At 41.0% G+C, this 19,573-nt stretch overlaps 1 protein-coding gene across 1 annotated transcript in view; it reads right to left on the reverse strand.

The window, feature by feature from the left end:
- The window catches only part of zgc:172282 (leucine-rich repeat and fibronectin type III domain-containing protein 1-like protein), a 128,799-nt gene that overhangs the window by 23,403 nt on the left and 85,823 nt on the right, over nt 1–19,573 (reverse strand). The window contains exons 7-8 of the mRNA XM_037677462.1: nt 18,018–18,664; nt 2,719–3,679 (exon numbers count right to left, since the gene is read on the reverse strand). Coding sequence (XP_037533390.1) covers nt 3,672–3,679; nt 18,018–18,664 — 655 coding nt within the window. The 3' untranslated portion in view covers nt 2,719–3,671. The remainder of the gene's footprint in view (nt 1–2,718; nt 3,680–18,017; nt 18,665–19,573) is intronic.

Here is a 19,573-nt window from a genome sequence, read left to right on the forward strand (position 1 = left end):
TATATATATATATATATATATATATATATATTTGTCCACAACATCACACATCAAAAAATCTGGACTATTCTTTTAAGTGATCAATGAGAATCACTGTAGCAAGACTGCATGGCAATGATCAATCATGACTGACAACTATTGTATCCTTTGACTCAGCTGAGAACCTTTAGAAGCAAAAATAAACATTGTGAACCATTGTTAAATATTGCACCTTGTGTCATAGTGAAATAAAATAATATTAGAAGTAAAAATAATATTTCATTTCAATCCTTTCTCATGGCATCGTGTCCAACTTTCATTCAATCACTAACGAGGAGCAAAATCTACGATTTTCAATACAGTATTGATGAAGTAAGTGCTTAAAGGACAAAAAAATACTTTATTAATCTCAAAGGGAAATTAACTTGTTGTAACTCATTATCCTTGTTTCATTAAGAGATGTTATAGATACTGATGGCTGTAGGCATGAAGGATCTCTTGTAAAGGTCTGTCCCACAGCGGATCCAAGGAGACTGGCCGCAGATCCCGTCCGGTCTGTCCACCCAGACTTGGCTGGCCTCTCAGTTCCTCCTGGGCAGCAGGACTGCCCTAATGCTGGGCAGAACTCCTCCCAGAGCGATGGCCATTCCTCCCAGCAGCCTGCCGAGCTCCTTGTCATTGCAGAGAGCCAGCTGCAGGTGCTGGGGGATGGTCCTGCTCCTTCTTCTGTCACGAGCCATGTTTCTTGCCAGTTTCAGGATCTCAGTGGTCAGGCACTCGAGCACAGCTGGCAAGGAGATGGGAATGCATCTATGGCACCTGGTTTTTAACTCATTTGAGATTTGGGGCTGTAGCTGAAATATTATTTGAGCTTTTGAGGTGTTAATCCGCTGCTCTCGGTTGTATAAAAAAAAAGAACACTTTGTTATTATGGTTACGCATCATAACAAATGCCCAAAACAAAAAAAAACTTTTAGTAAAAACCCTTCCAGCTGCACAGCATCTGATACCAGAGGAAACAATCATTTGAAAAATGTGACTTGCATCCAGCAAAAGAGAAATTAAAGTTTCCAAAAGCAAATTCTCAGAATGAATGGAATAGAGCTGCTCCAACATGCAGCCACCCCGAGCGATGTAATTCTACATTCATATTTCTACACTGACGCTCTTAAGTTTGGAAATACATTAAGAAATGGGCAATAGCACTCAAGCAAATTCCCAGTCCCACAGAAAAAAAAAAAATATTACTAAGAGTGTCAATTCCAGGCTGTTAGCGTTAAGGACTACGCACTCTATGATGGTAATTAATTAAAAGTAAATTATCCAAAAAAGTTACAAAATAAGGTATTAATTTAACAGTTATATTTACATGAGAATATAAAATAAAAAAGGGTGAAGCCACATAAGACATTCCTTCTACCTTTCTTTTTGGCCCACACCTACAATCTTTCAGTTTTTCCTCATTCAGTAAACCTCTTGTAAGAGTTCACGGTATGTGGGTGTGCTCTTATTATTTAGTTCTACATGAAAATTAAGTTAAACTTTGTTTCAAAGTGCGGCTAAGAAAGTGAAAATGATTTACTTTCAGTAGTTATACTGTATGATACCACTCTGAAATTATGTATTAAATTGGGATTTACACATAATTGTTGTTAGAGAAGCTGCTTGTTGGCAGGTACTGTAAGATTAACAACAGTAATAATTACACTGTGACCTTAAAAGCATGCATGTGTTTACAGTATTAAATTCACTAAAGGTAATATAAGTGGACACATGTACTTGAAAGGATTATGAACCTCTAATGAGCAGGTTGCTGAAATTATTTGTCCTTTGTTGCACAGTAGTGAAAACTGTTTTTTTTTTTTTGTATTATTACCCACTAAAACAATAGGGGTGCTAGTGACTCAACATGACAAGTGGCATTTCTGTAAGTGCAAATTGTTCAAGTGGATAAGCCTTATTATTTAATTATAAAAAATGATGTTCAATACTGTTTTTTTTTCCTATTTAGGCACATATTCTTATTTATAACTTCATGTTTAAATAGTATCAACAGTTTTCCATCCAATTAAGTAAAATTGGGATAATAAATTTGCTGCTGATTACCTCTATTAAGAGGCTAATTTCAATTTGAAAGCAAGATGAGATGTTCAATTTTCCAGAATAAGACATCAGTCTCTGTTCTATTTGACTAATAGATACTGCTGACCTCCTCTTGTACAGCCAAAGTACTTCCTTAAGGCTGTACTATTCTGACATAATCATTTCCTTTTTTAACACATTAAATTCTCCACTGGTTTTAAATCACTGCCTCAGGCAGGAAAAAAAAAATGAATGAAAAAACAGAGAGGTGTTTGAGAAATAGTCAGAAAGACGCTAAAAAGAGCAAGAAACAAACTGAAGTGGGGATGCGGTGACATTGTCACCAGAAAGTACTAATGAAACAGATCGTTTATCCGGGGAGGTTCTCTAATTTTCTGGCTGACAGCAATTAGGAAGGGGCTCGTTAAAGTGTTACCCTCATTAGGTTACAGACCTCTCAGTGTAGCTGAGACAACATAGTCTGAATGTATTCTAAACTATCGGGCTGGATCCAATATTAGTGGCTGCCCACGATGACTGCTGATGGGAACCATATGCCACTGTAATTACTGAGCTATGGTCTTTGGCTTGTTGGAGCTTCTCACTTTGTTCTTTTTTTTAAAGAAAGGTTAATTAGCTAATCTTCACATTACTCACCTGTTTAAGCAGGCCTGCGGAGATGTTAGAGATGTCAGTGAAGCTCCACGAGGTCGCCTCCAATCCCATCTAGAGCCGAAAGCACGAGAAGAATTAAACTGGAAACAGGCCAGAGTTGTCTTGTACAGATTAGCCTGCAGCTGATCAGCGTAACGCTCCATTTATGCTCCTCTGAGTCCAGGTTTCTTTTCTGTCCACAAAGACTCATTCAAGTTCAGGTTTTCTGCGTACTATGGAGATCCGATTCTAATATGGGGATGGCAGAGTTCACTTGTGCTCCAGATCCAGCTAAAGGAACAGTCCAGTTCATTAACGTTTACCATGTGATTCAACTTTGACTAATAAGGTGCAGTCACGAGTCAAATGTATAGCAAACACCAAACTACTTGAAGATCTCTTTTCTGTCTTTTCTGCAAAATCTGTCATGATGTCCAGTCTGCTTGCTGCTTGAGGGTGATATTCTATGAATCCAACATCCCTTTGATGCTCAGTCATTCCTTTTCTTTCATTCTGGGTCTGTTTTTACCATCCACTCAGTGTCTCTCCTTGTATCTTGATGCTGCCCCAGACAGAGTGAGATGCATTTTTCTTCCACTTTCAGTGTTACAAATGATTTTCTCTCAGCGTTTCCACTTCACATTAATACTGATGTTTCAAAATGGAGAATGCTCTTCCATTATAAGTTAGAGATGACCACACGGTTGCCAGGCCTCGACTGGCCTTTCAATCCAGACATGTGAACCAGGATAAGCACTTGAAAGTAAAACTGATTTTATAGGTTTATAACACCATAATATCCATAGAAACAAAGGAATGGGTGCAGGAAACAGGAGATGCAGGGAGATGAGCGTGAGGGCCCTTTTCTGCGTTGTTGTCGTTTTTTTTTTGTTGAGTTTTCACCAGGTTCTTCCCTCTGGTGGTGTTTGTGCTGCACATATGGCAGAGCAGCTGCATCAAGGATCTGGAAAACAGGAAAGTAACAACATCAAGGTTTGCATGAAGGCTTTAAAAGGCAACCTATTTCACGTGGGGAGGAAGAGGAACAAACACATCTGTAATAAAAAGGGAATATTTAGAACAAAGGTATAGAAGGAAAGTAGGGAGACATTTTGGATCTAGATCATTTGGGTGACAAAGGGATTAAAAAAACTGGAACTCTGGGTAAAAAAATAAATAAAAAATAACATAATTTAAACTTCTGTAAGGTCTGAAAATATGTATATTGTGGCATTAAAATGCCTATACTTTTACCTTGTGCTATAAAAACAATACACTTTTAAGAAGCTTCCACATATTTTGATCCTAGCCAATGGCTTGATTTATCAAAACTCCTAGAGACATTATTTAATTTATTTTCTTGGTTTTTGCCTCAACCTTTAGCAAGTGTAAGGAAAGCTAAAAAAAAGAAAAATCCTCTGATACTTCTTGAGACGTCCCTAACTCCATATGGTAGAGTGAGCAGCAAGGCTAAATAATAATAATAAAAAAAACTCTTAGTTTAGCAACGGAAAGGATCAAATGTCATTTTTCCAAGTGTTGTACTAACATCAAATTCAGCTTGAAGCAAGACAATGTGGCTATCTGTTTAAATAAAGGTTGAATGAAAGAATTTGGAAAAGAAGCAGCTGACGATTCATCAAAAGTTCAATATTGTTAAGAACTTCCTGGTTTAAAATTCCAAATGCCTCAGAAAACAGAAAGTTTGTTTCTACTCAGCACAAAAAATATACATTTTAATTAAATTATTCTAGAAACTAGACTGCATTTTTGAAAAGAAATGTAAGAAAAAGAAGAGCAATGTAGCAGCAGGACGTTCTGTGTTTTTAGAGACTTTTTTAGCATTACCTGTCACAGCAGAACATTTCAGCTGCATTCACTGTATGTACAGTTACTGCATTTTGTATAGGGGGAGGACTGAAGCCTTAAAGTCTTGTAATCTTTTACAACCACAGCACATCTTCACCATCTTACTCCAATCTCATCCTCTCCTTCCTGCCATACAGCAGTGGATTAAAGAAGATTGAGGGACTGTGAGAGGTGAGGGTAGTGTAGCAGGCTGATAAAACAGCGAGTGGTGAAAAAAAACAAAAGAAAAGAACTGACCTGATTAAAAAGCAACACAAGAAAAGGGTCAGTTGGCAGCATGCTGCACAGGAAAGAGACTGGATTAGCTGAGTGCACGTCAGGAGGAGCAAGAAAGGAACAGAAGACTTAGGGAGGAAAATATCCATGGTGTGCAAGTCATTACTCTTTAAGTGTAGTGTTGGCGGGTTGTCTTTGTGAGGCCAAATGATCCTCAGATCTTAAAGTTTCTCCATTCGACAGCACAAGGCCGTCTGTCATCTGCTGCTGGAGGCATCCACAAGTCAGAGAGAGGAGAAAACGCAGAAGGAAACGAAGCAAAGAGACATGGAGAAAAATAATAAGTAGTGAAAAACAGTGACTCGAATACTGTTGAACAGTGCACAAAAAAATGTGGGCAGAAGAGAGAGGAAGAGTGTCAGGGTGAGCTTTGGAAAGACGGCAGGAGGTGGGGGGAAAGTTGGCAGTCCTGAGAGTTGAATTCACAGAGACAGGTGGAAGTTAAGAATGAGGTCGGGCATACGGGATGACAATGAAGGGAGTGATGATAGATTAAAATACAAGGAGGACAGACAGGCTACAGGGTCATGGAGGGGCTAGAGGAAGAACACACACTTACACTTCACACACATTCAATCACATCTCACTCACATCCTTGGGTTGGACTATTTTTCTCTCCTGCCTAACCTTGTGGAAACATCTGCACAGGCTCAAGGCAGATAAATTCACAAACACATGCACAGACCTGCATGGGTTTAGTAGTTGACCCCAATCTTAAATATTCTGTTTTTAAACCCCTTTTTATTTTTACAGAGGTAATTTTTGCCATCCATCCATTATCTTTTACCTGCTTCTTCCTTTTCGGGTCACAAGAGTCACTCGTGCCCATGTCCAGCAGTCGCTGTGCGAGAGGCGGGCGACACCCTGGACAGGTTGCAAGTCCATCACAGGGACACATAGAGACAAACACGGCAACCATTCACTCTGTCACTCAAACCTAGGGACAATTTAGAGTTACCAATCAGCCTAACATGCATGTTTTTGGTCTGTGGGGGGAAACCGGAGAACCCAGAGAGAACATTCAAGCTCCAACCAGAAAGGTTCCCAGCCGGGATTCGATCCGCTGACCTTCTCGCTGAGAGGCAACAGCTTTACCAACTGCACCACCGTGCCAGTTAACCAGAATTTATGCCCTCGTCCCATGTTTCTGTTTAGGTTTTAATAACATTGAAGCTTTGTTCCCAGAAGGCGAACAATACTTTACACATGTGCAGACTCTCAAGGTTTACTTAGCTGTTCTTGAAATAGCCACTTTTTTAGACACAATCATGAATATGGATTAATTATTGCTTATTAAATTTTTTTTTAAAAAAATTCACAAATTGTAGTAGTCAGGTTAAATTGCTGATGTAAAACTGATGGTGGCATCAAGGTTTACATAAATGTTTGCACAATTATAAAACTTTTGAGATCTAAGTTTGTTTTAAGACAAAATTTATCCACGTTCACCTTGGCTTCTCTCAGAGCTGTCTGTTCAGAACTTATTTAGATTTCTTCATACTCAGGCTGTTGAGCCACAACACACAAGATACCATGTGTTTTTAACCTCTATAAAATACATTATTTAAATTATACAAACTATTCCTTTAAGGCATCATACCATAAGACAAGTATCTATTTTAGTTACAAATTCAAAAATGATTTACTTGAGGTTTACTGAGAAATGGGGTTATTAGTTTGGGGTTATTAGTCTGGTAAAGCAAGAGTTTAGAGAGAAGATACAATTATGTATTTTGACCAAAAAATATTTTAACAGTAAAACATGAATAACATTGTAGGCTTTACGTTCTTTAAATGATTTGTATTTCACCTGCTGTCTTTCATGCTACAGTTTTAAACTAAAATTAAAGTAGCATATGATGAAAAGGGAACATAAATTACAACAAACTTGCTTTTAAATCCATGGTAACTAAATGCTAAACTGCGAAACATGCCAAAATGAACAAAAAACTAGTGCTAACTTGTAACACTGCAAGATTTTGTGAGACATGTAAACCATTAGCATGTGTTAAAATGACTCGGCTACTTCCACATCAAACTTTAGCTCACTGATGAAGGTACAGCCATTTCCCTGTTTGCTAAGGTCGTGTAGCTTTGGCAACCATCTTGAAATGGATCGACTCTACAAGTTGAGTCGCAGAATGATGCACATCCTATGATTACTTTTACAGAGTTTCATTTGAATCTCTCCACTGGTTCATGAGATATTTTGCAAACAAAACTCGTGCTGATATTTCAAGTCCTGTTTAAAAACTCATTACTATGCAATAGCTTTCAACACCAGATGATCTGTTTTGAACCTGTACGTTCCACACTGGTTTGTCGTCATTATCTGCATTGGGGGTTTTTTTTGTCTATAATCTGATTTACCTCATTTTGTATTTTGCTTGATGTGTTACCTGTTGTTTTGTCTGTACAGCACTTTGGTTGACCTTGTTGCTGCTTTAAGTGCTTTATAAATAAAGTGGTATGGTATGGTATGGTATTTATTTTATTTTTTTTTCATTTAGCCTTTATTTATCCAGGTTAGTCTCATTGAGCCACGAGAACTCATTTTCAAGAGAGACCTGTTTAGGGAGCACATGGTGAGGGTTAAGGGCCTTGCTCATGGGCCCAGAGTGGGGCGAATGAGGGTCGGGGCAAGTGTGGGTGTTTCACCCACCCCACCCACAATTTTGATGTTGTCGGGGCCAGGGCGTGAACCAGCGATCTTCGGATCACAGGCCCACCTCTCTAACCTCTGCGCCACCACTCCCCCAAGTATATTTTCATGCCAACATTTTGAGCTTGCACAATCTGTAAAATGTCCTGGATTACCGCTCAGCTGTTAACTCACCAAGAGTTAGATCAACGTTTGTTAAACTGACTGAGTAATAGTTGTTCTGGTGTTTGCTAAAGTTGTTCATCTGTGGAAGCCATTTTGAACTAAGTAGACACAAAATGGTAATTAATGTAGCTGGACATTTATTGATTGTTTTCTGAGAGTTTTATTCAGATTTGTCCAATATTTCAGTGTCATGTTTTGTGGTAAATGGTAAATAGACTGTACTTATATAGCGCCTTTCTATCTTATCAAGACACTCAAATTTCTTTACACTACTATCTGTGACCTCATTTACCCATTCATTCAGCAATTTACTAGATCTATACAAAGCTAATAGAACAAATCATTCTAAGAGACTAATCAATACTTCATCACATTCATACACTGATGGGACACACATCGGCGGCAATGAGGGGTTCAGTGTCTTGCCCAGGAACATTTCATCATGTGACTGCTGGTGGAATCAAACTCCCAACTCTTGCATTGGAGGACGACTGCTCTAACCACTCAGCCACAGTCGCCCGTGGTGTTTGTATCTACTCGGGATTATTTTTTTGTTTTTGTTCTGAGTTTTTTCCTGTGTTTCTAGTTTCCTCAGTGTTTTCTCCCCTCATATTGCCAGCTCCTGCATCACCTCTTCCTAATCCCAATCACCCCAGGTGTTCATCATTGATTTTCATTAGTGTCTCTTTAAGTTCAGTGTCTCTGTGTTTCCACCTGATTCGTGGATTGTGTTTCCCAAGGCGTCATGCTCAGCTTCCACTGTGCCTCCCCGTGTCTTTGGTTTTTCTAAGTCAACGCAGCCACATCAGCTCTTTGATTTTGCATTTAATACATGATTTCTTTACTTATCTTCGGGTTTCCATGAGTTCTGTCTGCATCTGGGTTCAACACTACGCTGATCATGATGTACATGAGATGTTTTGCTGACAGATAAACAAATGGACACAGACTGAGACAAAAACTGTATCACTCTTTTGCCTTTGTCACCGTGTGATAATAAAACCTAACCTGCTTAATAATGTTTGGGCTCTTACAAAGATAAACAGTCTCCCTTTACAGCAACAGTTTCAATTTAATTTTCATCAATTAATGTGGAGCAGTTTGAGTTCAAATGAAACTTCCAAGAGCTCAACTTTTCTCATTTTAAAATCTATTTGATTACGAGCAATGGAAGTGGATTTCTATACTATTATCAGCAGCTTTTTTTATTTTTAAAACATGCTGTTTAAAAAAAAATAATTAATTAAAAAAAAAAATATATATATATATATATATATATATTTACAAAAACATAATTTAAACATGGATATAAAACATAAAAACTACTAAGGATTAAATTTTCTAATAATAATTTTAGTTTTCATTTCCTCACTCTCGGAGGGACAGAACAGTTGTGGCTTTCTCTGGGATCAGATCAATGTTGTCTTTTTCTGCAATGCAGCAATCGGTGAAACACATGGCAGACACAGTTACACCCCGAGGAACCCAAGCAGCCTTTGTACAAAGGCAAGAGTTTTGTCCCTCACTGTAGGTCGCCCTCTAAGTGCAAATGATCCTGGAATCAAAGAACAGAAACAAAGGACACAAAAGGCCAATGCTAGATTTTTTTTTTTTTTTCCTGACTGAAGAAAAAACAACTAACTGTTTTGTCATGGTTTGTTCACATTGTTTTTTGTTTTCTTTTGGATACAAGGTTGCAGTTTAGGGGTTGAGATGAGGTTAGATCTGTTAATTAAGTCTTTGGGGTGATATCAGAGTTGGAGCATATGGTCCTACCATAATACTGAACAGGAGGAACATAACTGAACTCTCTATTCTGTGACATACAGCTCTAATGAGCTTTCTCTGACTTTTCTTCTTTGCAACTCCACTGTGGCCTTCAACCTCAAACTGAGCTCACAAACTCAGCTATCTGTAATAAATTACCCCTTAATCAGAGATAAGAGCAACTTAAGTCAAATGTTGAAATCCAATTATGTTCAAGCGTGGGCAATTTGATAGTGTGACATTTAGCAGAGTCTAAACTTTTTTGCGATTCTTCTTTCCCACAGTAATTACTGACTGTGATGTGAACAATGTTGGACATTTAATTGAGACACAAACAGCGTAAGAACTTTGGGGGCTCGCCACGGGATAAAACCCACTAGCGACAGCCTTAAACGGCGAAGCCTATAGGAAATAGAACCTGAGCTTCTTTAATGCCCTTCATATCTCTTGTTCTCTCGCCGCTATCACCACGAGGCTCAATAACACCCCATTTCAACCCATTCACAGAGGGCAATTGAATGACATTATCAACAGCTGATAAAGTAGTTCAGCTCAGCTGTTTAAGCCACTCATGTGAAAAAGTGTCTCCATTTGTTCCAATAAAATCCGTATTTTCGTGAGTGGATTAGTGCTGAAGGGGAGGAACTACGGTGCGGGGTTAATGCAGAAGAGATACATCTGAAAATAATTTTCACATGCTCTAGTGAATTTAATATGAATACAGGACTGTTTAGCATTTCAAGTGAATTTGATGAGCCTGGAAGGTCACTTCAGAAATTTGAATCAGAGAAGGTGGGTCCAATTATATAAAAAAAAGTTTGATCTGACAGCCTTGCCACTTCAGTATGCTGCATACTAAGAGATATGGTTTATGACAACTGTGCAGGACTGTACATTCACTACTAGGCTACCGTGTTAACAAAACGTTTATTTCCAACTATGTTCTCAATAGAAACAGAGTGAAATTTCTTATATCATCCAAAACCATTGTCCTCCAAATCTACCTCAACACACTTGTTCTGCTTTGCTACTTTCTTGCTAATTTACTTTTAAGCTACAATTTTGTTCATTTTTTGCCTGTTTTGCCACATTTATCTTTCAGTTACTATTTTGCTAATTTTAGCTTTTAGCTATGATTTTAATAAAATCAATTGTAAGATACTGTATTGGTTATACATTGTTAGCTTTTGACATTACTTGCATGAACGCTCCGACAAGCACCCTGCAGATGTTGAATGCTGTCTATCACGGTGCGCAAAGATTTGTAACTGGCTGTAACTACCGTACTCATCACTGCACCCTGTATTCACTGGTGAACTGGACATCATTAACTTCACACAGACTCTCCCACTGGTACATTTTTATATTTAAATCACTCCTTGGTCTGCTGCCTTCATGCATCTTCTCTTATAGTCACTGCGTGAGTGCAACTACAGCGTGCGCTCTCAGGACATCATTACCTGCAGTGTTCCCTCAGTGCGGACTGAACTAGACAAAAGGGCCTTCTCCTACTCTGCTCCTGTTTTCTGGAATATCTTGCAAAAAGATCTGAAGCTCTCAACCTTGACCTCTAAGTGGCTTTAAACATCTGTTAAGTTCCTGGGAAAAAACAATGCAGACATTTTCCTATTCTTAGTATTTTACATCACTTTACAACCTAGCTTTTTTTTGCTACTTTTCCTTTAAATTAACTTTTTAATTACCATTTTATTTTCACTTGTTAAAAAAATTAAATACATTTGTACGCATCCTTTACGATTGTCTATTGTTGTTCATTGTTGTCATCATTTTTTGCTGAAATCAGGTCTCTCTTGTAAATGAGTCCCCGAGGCTCAATGGGATTAACCTGTATAAATAAATGTTGAATGTTGAATGAAAAAGCTTTTAGCTAGAATTTCGACAATTACAGTTTTTAGCTTTGATTTAAGCTTTCTATTTGATTTTAACAGTTTTAGCTAATGTGCTACTGTTTTGTTGGTTTTAGCTCATTTCTACCTATTACATAATGTTAAAAAATTAGCTCTTTACTCTTCTGCTGACTGTTCTGTTAGTTTTAACATCTCTTCTGGTTGTTTTTAATTTTAACAGTTACTGTAGGTTTTAGCTTCTTCAGCCAAATTTGGCAAAAACAATCAGCACTGACACTGAATTTTTGCAAAGAAGGTTTTTTTTTTTTTTTCTACTTTTGTTTTCAATACCCAAAATGTATGCCATGAACCACATGAGTCCATTTTCATCATGTTTCTTCTTGACGGCTCACTAGTAGGTTTCAAACAGCTACATTAGGCTTACTTAAACATCATGAGAACTTTTTTGGCCACAACAGAGTCTTGGCTTTTGAATGTCTTGGCATCAGAAAGGCATGTTTTCATCCTTCATCTCAGCTGCACTGTCCAAGGTAGTTGATCTGTTGTGACTTTATTGCCTTGCTTTGTTTTCATCTTTTCTATTTCAAAATTTCAGTCATACACAATCACGTCAGAAATTTGTCAAAATATGATTTATAAATTAACCAATCTGTCCCTAGCTTTTGCTTTGGTGTTAATTTATTGCATTCGTTGTATTCCAGTGTGGGGGAAAAGCTTTAAAAAATAGTGAATTTATCTTTTTAAAAGCACATGTTGTTGTGCTTTGTCATTGTTATGTATGAACCTAATTTCCAGGAAGTCCAGGGTGTTTTTGAAATACAAAACTAATAAAAAATAATAATAATAAATTAAATTAAATAAAAAAATATATATAAATATATAAACATGATGCTCACTACCTTCAATGTCAAAGTTTAAACAGACATCTTACACAATCTGTAAGCATTCAGAGCATGTATTTAGGATGAGTCTCATGTATGACTTCCAGATAAATTTAGCTTTACCCTCCTGCTGCCCTTGGGTCAAAATGAAATCCCCAAGATCTTGGTTTTAAAACTGAGGCCTCAAAGGTCTTTTTACACACGGACAGGAGGATTGAGAGTTGTAAAAATGGCTGAGCAATAGTAAATGTTGTTTGTTAGGATTGACTAGCTGAGGCAGCAATCTTGAATTGGATTTGTCCCAAATTGTACTTTCTTGGATTTTCAGCCAAGTCAGTCCATTAGTAATAAAACGTTTTCCTGACAAAGAAACCATGAAAGACGGGTGATTAATATTTTATAAAACATGGAAAAAGTAAACATTTTCTATGTCTCGGTTTATGTGATTGTGTTTAAAACATTTGTTCAAATCTTAAGCTAGTGCAAGCAAAACTATAAAAAAAAATTGGAAACCAACTACAGAGGTAAATATGCAAATAACATTTTTTTTCTGGAAGATGCTACAGAAAGCAGGTGAAGGGGCTAAAATTAAAACAATATATATAAACGATTTAGCTTGATGATTATAAACAAAACACTAATTTGATAAATGTGTTAAACAATTTTTTGATTAGGTAATCAATACTAACCTCTCTTACTGATTCTACTCAGCCTGCTTTAGGTTTGCTGCTCTCTAAGACAGCTGGGTTTTCAAAAACTCACCTGACTACAATCACCAGAGGATCCATGTTGCACGTCTAAATTTAATCCCCCCCAAAAAAGTTAAAAACAAAACAACTGGACTTTAGGGATGACATTTGTTTTGTTTTTAACTTTTTTTTTTTGATTTACCACGTCCTGGATGACTGAGAATCCTCACCAGCGCACGTATAAATTTATACAAACTCTTTATTAGTTGAAGCTACATTTGGATGTAACTGTAGATTTGAGTCAATGGTAAATCATAGTGGTTATGGTACATACTGTAAAGGCATCATACAAGTATTAGAGGTATTTATTTCTATCAAGTATGTGCCAAGAACAACACTGAAAGCCTTTAGTTCTATGTCATATAGGCTTCGCCCTTTAAGGCTGTCGCTGATGGGTTTATCCCGTTATGCGCAAGCATCATACTGAAAAAATTAGTCCACGCCCACCTGCTGTGTGGGCCCCACCCGATCCGTATAAATTACATTAAGAGCAGGTAATCTGCTCCCATTTTTCTTCAGCAAGCTAACATAAAACAACTGACCTTTCAACGAGATGTCCACCTCCAACACCATCCGCTTGTGTCCCTCCTGCAAGACCGGTTACTTGCTCAGCTTCGACCGGCACGACACCTGCGAAGGATGCCTGGGTCCCTGCCACGTCGCCCGCGCTTCCTCCTGCCGCCTCTGTGATGAGCTTCCACCGGAGGAAAGGCAGAGGAGAGCAGCCTTTGTTTTAAGGCTACCATCGAGGACTGCCTGTCCGTGGCGGGAGACTGTTCGCTGGACGACGCCATGGATTTCTTCGACGCCGGCTCTCGGAGTGAATCGGATGATTCCTCTGGGACCGGTGACGTTAGCAGCAGCCCCGACGCTCGTTCCCTCCTGGGGAGCGCAGTGTTGGAAAGAGGAAGGCCGAGCGGATGCTCGACTCCCCCGGGGTTTCCCGCCTCAACGGCCACACCGCTCCCTGCCGTCGGCGCACTCCTCTCGGAGCTGCCCGCCATTATCCGGGAAGCTGCTAACGTAAAGGGGCTCTCTGTCCCCCCCCCTCCCCCCGCTAAGATTGGATGATCTTGCGGGAAGGTTTGGCTCCATGCTGGCTCGCCGTCTTGATCCCATCTGGCCTCGTTTTCCAGCAGTGACATCGTACTGGAACGAGGCCGCAGCCGGTCCTGGTAGGTTAAGGGCGCCCGTCTTCACTTACGCTCCCATCACCAGAGTGGAGGGGTTCATCGAGCGGGGCTATCCCTCGGTACCCCCCTTGAGCCAAGCCTCGCGGAAACCTTCGGAGCGAAGCTATCCAGGTTGGAGCAGCGTCCCGTCCCTCCGGTGAAACACGACCAGGCGGTGACCGCGCTCTCCAATCGAGCCCACCAGTGTGCTTTTCAGGCGGCCGCAGCTAGCAACAACGTGGCACTGCTAGCATTTAGCATGTCAAAGAGGCTGGAGGCCGCAGACCTGCTGAGGAGACAAAGAGCTCCCTCTGTAAGTCGGCAGACGCCATCCTCAACATGTGCGCCGCTTCCACGGTTTGCCTGTCGAGAATTGCAGTGTGGATGACGGTAATCCAACGATCCACCTGGCTTCGTCACTTTCCCTCGCTGCCGGAAAAGCTGCACAAGGACCTGATGGAGGGCCCCATCACGTCGGACGCGCTGTTCGGAAGCAGCTTAAAAAACATGCTGGCGAATTAGAAGTAGTCGGAGGGGATGTCGAAAGCTGTGCGCCATCTCATCAAGCCGCGCGGCTCACCCCGTCCACCAGCCCGCTGGAGAGATCGTCGCGAGCAGAGGCAGAAACATCGGCGCTCCACGGCCGCAGCAGCTTCGTCTCGCTCAGCTCCACCACCAGCCCCGCCCGTCAGAGACCACCCCTCCTCACTCCGGCAACCTGCACTTCAGCGTTTCCCCAGAGATCGCCTGCAGACGGCGCTCGGGGCAAACAAATCGCAGAGCTCACGGGGGAGAAGATTTTAAAAAATGACGGTCTGCGGAGGATGTGTGTATAAATGACACAGAAGTTGAAATAAATGTTTTTTCAATGATCAAGATGTCTGTTTTTAGCCAGTCTGTAAGCTCGGATGAGCTCACAGCCGCTGCACACACATCCTCCACACATAAAGAGCCGGTGTCCTTAAATAAAGTTTTTTTAAACCCACCGCTGCTCCAACACATGACGAGACGCTCACTCGACACTACGGTAAGCGAAATAACTCGTTATCAATCAGACCCGCACGATCATCACCCAAGCGGTGTTAAACGCGCACCCGAGCGAGGCAAGCAGCCTCCATCCAAACGACGCTGTGTTGATGATGCACGCACAGCTGCCCGGTGCTCACCGGCTCACATCGGTATAAATGTGGGACCGCAGGCCGGGTCCGGTGGAGGTCCCCGCTTTCAGCGAAAACAACACACGCCTCACCTGAGCAAACGCGAGCGGCCGTCATCCACCGCGTCTCAGCGATCGGCAGCTCACGGCGGCATAAGCGTGAGACAGCTGAACGAACCCGGTGACGAGCCCCGCCCCCAGCGTGAGTGGCGCGCGCCCCTCCAGAGAAAACGTGTGCTCCCGCGAGGCTCGCAACCTTCACTCCGACAGCACGACGTTGATGAAGTCACGCCCTCCGCCTCTCAACGTTCGCAGAGCGACGTTAAACGTGCAGCCTCACGACGTCATCAGCTGGCACACGCTTCGCCTCGGCACACACCGCCCCACCCAGACATGAAGGTTGGTCCGCGATCCAGACGCAGCGCACGGGCGCGTGCAGAACAACCTTTTCGAGGAAGCCTCGCCTTTGGGTCACGCGGAAAACATTTCCGCGACGCATGACGGCGGTCGAGGCGGCGGATTGGATGACATCCGTTCAAAACACGGCGCATCACTTAAACGCACGTCCACTCCACGAACGTTACGCAGAGTGGCTAAAAACATGCTCGCCGGACAGATGGATGGACAGAGTGTTATGCAAGGGTTACATGCTGCAATTTGCAACCCGACCCCCTCCGTTCGGAGGAGTTATGGAGACGGTCCTGTCATCACCAGACCAAATCTCAGCCTTAAATGCAGAAGTTCAGGAGCTTCTGATAAAAGACGTAATCTCCAGAGTTCCCAACGGAGAGGAAAACACAGGGCTTTACTCACGCTACTTCCTGGTCCCCAAACGGACCAGAGGGATGAGACCGATTCTGGTTCTGTCAGCTTTCAACAAAGCGATCATGGACAGGCCGTTTCACATGCTGACAACCAGACAGCTGTTGGACAGCATCCAGAGAAACGACTGGTTTGTTTCCATCGATCTAAAAGATGCTTATTTTCACATACCTTTCATCCCAAAACACAGGAAATTTCTGCGTTTCGCCTTTCAGGGGATGAAGTATCAGTACAACAGGCTGCCTTTTTGGGTGTTCCCTCGCGCCTCGTACGTTCTCAAAGTGTGTGGAGACAGCCCTGCATCCACTGCACAGAGCAGGGATGAGAATTTTGTTTTACCTGGACGACCTGTTGCTCCTGTCACACTCCACACAGGAGGCGCTGATGCAGGCTCAGGTGCTGGCATCACACCTGTTAAATCTGAGCTTCGCCATAAATTGGAAGAAAAGCTCGATTTTCCCGTCCCAGACAATTGTTTATCTGGGAGTGGAATTAAATTCAACTACCATGAAGGCTCGCTTATCACAAACGAGACCTGGCAAAGTGATAACAGCTGTCTCCGTCATGAAGCTGTTGGGAATGATGTCATCAGCTCACACAGTGGTTCTGCTGGGTTTGTTACACATGAGACGCCTCCAGAGGTGGTTTGCGCGTCTGCGTGTGGATCCAGTAAAACAAAAAAGACGGATGATCACTGTCCCTTCCTCTGTGAGGGCAGACCTCCGACACTGGGGAAACACCCTGGTTCTGTCAGAGGGAGTCCCCGTCAGCAGACCCACGTCACACGTGTCAGTCTTCACGGACACGTCGCTGTCAGATGGGGGGGGATATGCCTATTTCAAGCAGTAGGGGCGCTGTGGCCCCACCATACATCAGTCCACATCAATGTTTTGGAGTGTCGCACAGTGCTGAATGTGATTCAACACTTTGCTCCCGTGCTACAGAATCAACACGTGTTGATTCACACAGACAACATGGTGACTGCTGCGTACATAAACTGCCAGCGGTGTGTGCGTTCAGCCCAGATGTTACACATTGCGCGAAAGCAGATTACCCGCTCTTAATGTAATTTATACGGATCGGGTGGGGCCCACACAGCAGGTGGGCGTGGACTAATTTTTTCAGTATGATGCTTGCGCATAACGGGATAAACCCATCAGCGACAGCCTTAAAGGGCTACGCCTATATTCATAGAATCTGGGGTTACAGTACGTAACCAACGTTTCCTGCTGATTAGTTCTGTAAAGCACTTTCTAGACTATTTTATTTTTTGCCATATAATTTTAAAATCACGTTAGGAAAAAAAAGAGGTTCAATTGTACCTTTGAATACATAAAGCTTTTTAAATATTAATGGACTGCATAACATGTACACCAGTATTGCCCTAATAAAACACTCTTCAATCAAAATGTATTGTGGCTATTTTATAATGATCTGCCATCATAAAAGGTAGGCAGATATTAAATTGAGTGCGTGTGTGTTGTATGTGTATGCTTTTTGTTTGAATACCTTTTTCAAACTGGTGAACCTTCAAATAAAAAAATTGAATAAAACTAGAAAAATGCAATTCCGCAGACAAAAAGTTCCCTCACCTTTTGTGTCTTGTTTAAGATATCTTAAGAGCACAAGGATGTCGTCTTTCTGTTCCATTCTCTCTCTCTTTCACACTCACTTCATTTTTCACTGTTCTCCCCTCCATTATTATCTCGCTCAATTTCACACTCTCATTGCACATTGTCTATTTGTCTTCCTACATCTCTTTCTGTTTGACTTTGCCTTCTTTATGTCCCTTCTTTGTATGTATCCACCCACTCCTCTTCTGTCAACTGTTCTCACCCCTCTGCAACATCCCCTTCCATGCTTGGTTTCTCTATGTCTATTCAGTGTCCCCCATTTCTGTTTTTCTACTATGTACCTGCCAGTTCCTTGGGAGATGAGGGCTCTTTGGTGATAGACGACGGTCTGATTTTCATCTCAATGGCAACCCTGGAAGAAAAGCGGGCCTTGGTTGGTGAGAGCAGCTCCTCATTAAACAAGGAATCAGTCTTTGCCATGACGAACTGTCCACTACTTTCCTCCTCGACCAGTGCCACCGTGTCTTTTACAGGGTTGCTAGGCGACAGGGCCCTGGATGGCAAAAGCACCTGTTCATCCTGACTGTCTGTCGACTTTGAGGCAGAATGAGGCAGGACTTGTACCTGACTGCCTCCTTGTCCATTGCTCTGTGGTCTTGGCGCTGCAGCTGCAATGGTAGCTTTTCCATGGCCCGTGCCTTGGTGGCTGTAAACCTTGTATCGAATCATTAAAATGATGATGAAAACTAGCACAGATGCAACAATAATCCCTCCTATGATGATGATCATAGTTCCACCCAAGAAGTGGCTGTGAAGAGCTTGACACTGGTTGAACTCTGTGTCCATAGTGAATGACAGACAGCCCAAAGGACGTGTTGCAGTCAGTGATGTGATGACATCATCAAAAACAGCCAGGACACAAAGATCGTAGCTGCGTCCAGCGGCAAGGTCTCGAACCAGGAAGTCGTTACTGCTGGATGGAATCATCCTGCCATGACAAACACAAAGAAGATCTTAATATCAGTATAGGGCTTCTAAAAAAACTATTGAGCAGATTAAAACATTTTTAGATCAATTTGTTTTGAAAAGAGTAACACTGTATAGACTACTCGGTACCCAGTAAGCCACCAAAGAAGCATTTATTTGACCGACCCCCCCCCCCCCCCACACACACACACACACCATTCAACAAACATGTAATTACAATTAAATATACTATTAATGAGGTTTAGATTTAGTGACAACAATTAAAATATAATTTAAAGTATACATATAGTTTGTGTGAGACAAATATTCCATGGTTGTGACCAATTAACTATGCTTAAGAGTCAAACCCTCTATCTACACATCGAGCATTTTCTTCAGATATTTTGGCTAATTTTTGTTAAATCTAGTGTCAAATCACCAATAGGTGGTTAAAGTGGAAAACATATTTTAAGGACTTAAACAGACAAATATGAAATAAGAAAATTAATTTAAAAAACAAACTGTTTAAATTAATGTGTAATGTTTTCCACTGTGAATCTTTAGATGAAGCAAAGTATGTGACTTTTAAAGGGGTAATATGCAGGAGCATAAGATATTTTAACAGAAAAAAAAAAAAAAAAAATATATATATATATATATATATATTTATATATTATTCATGCATTCTGTTGCAAGCATTTTCACTTTTTTTATGTATTTAAAGCATGGCATTCTCAAAATAGTTTGGTGAATATCATAAACCATTTTGCCTTTATAAAGTACAAACATGTTTACACAAGTTGGGAATATTTTTAGACACAAATGAAGCTTAATTTGGCAAGATGATCATTTGATTGATCATTTGCCTAATGACAGTCTGATTACTTTTCTTAATGTTATTTGATAAACCAAAAAAAAAAAAAAAAAAAAA

The sequence above is a fragment of the Nematolebias whitei genome, chromosome 6 (assembly GCF_014905685.2).
Source record: "Nematolebias whitei isolate Nwh7 chromosome 6, NemWhi1, whole genome shotgun sequence".
NCBI lineage: Eukaryota > Metazoa > Chordata > Actinopteri > Cyprinodontiformes > Rivulidae > Nematolebias > Nematolebias whitei.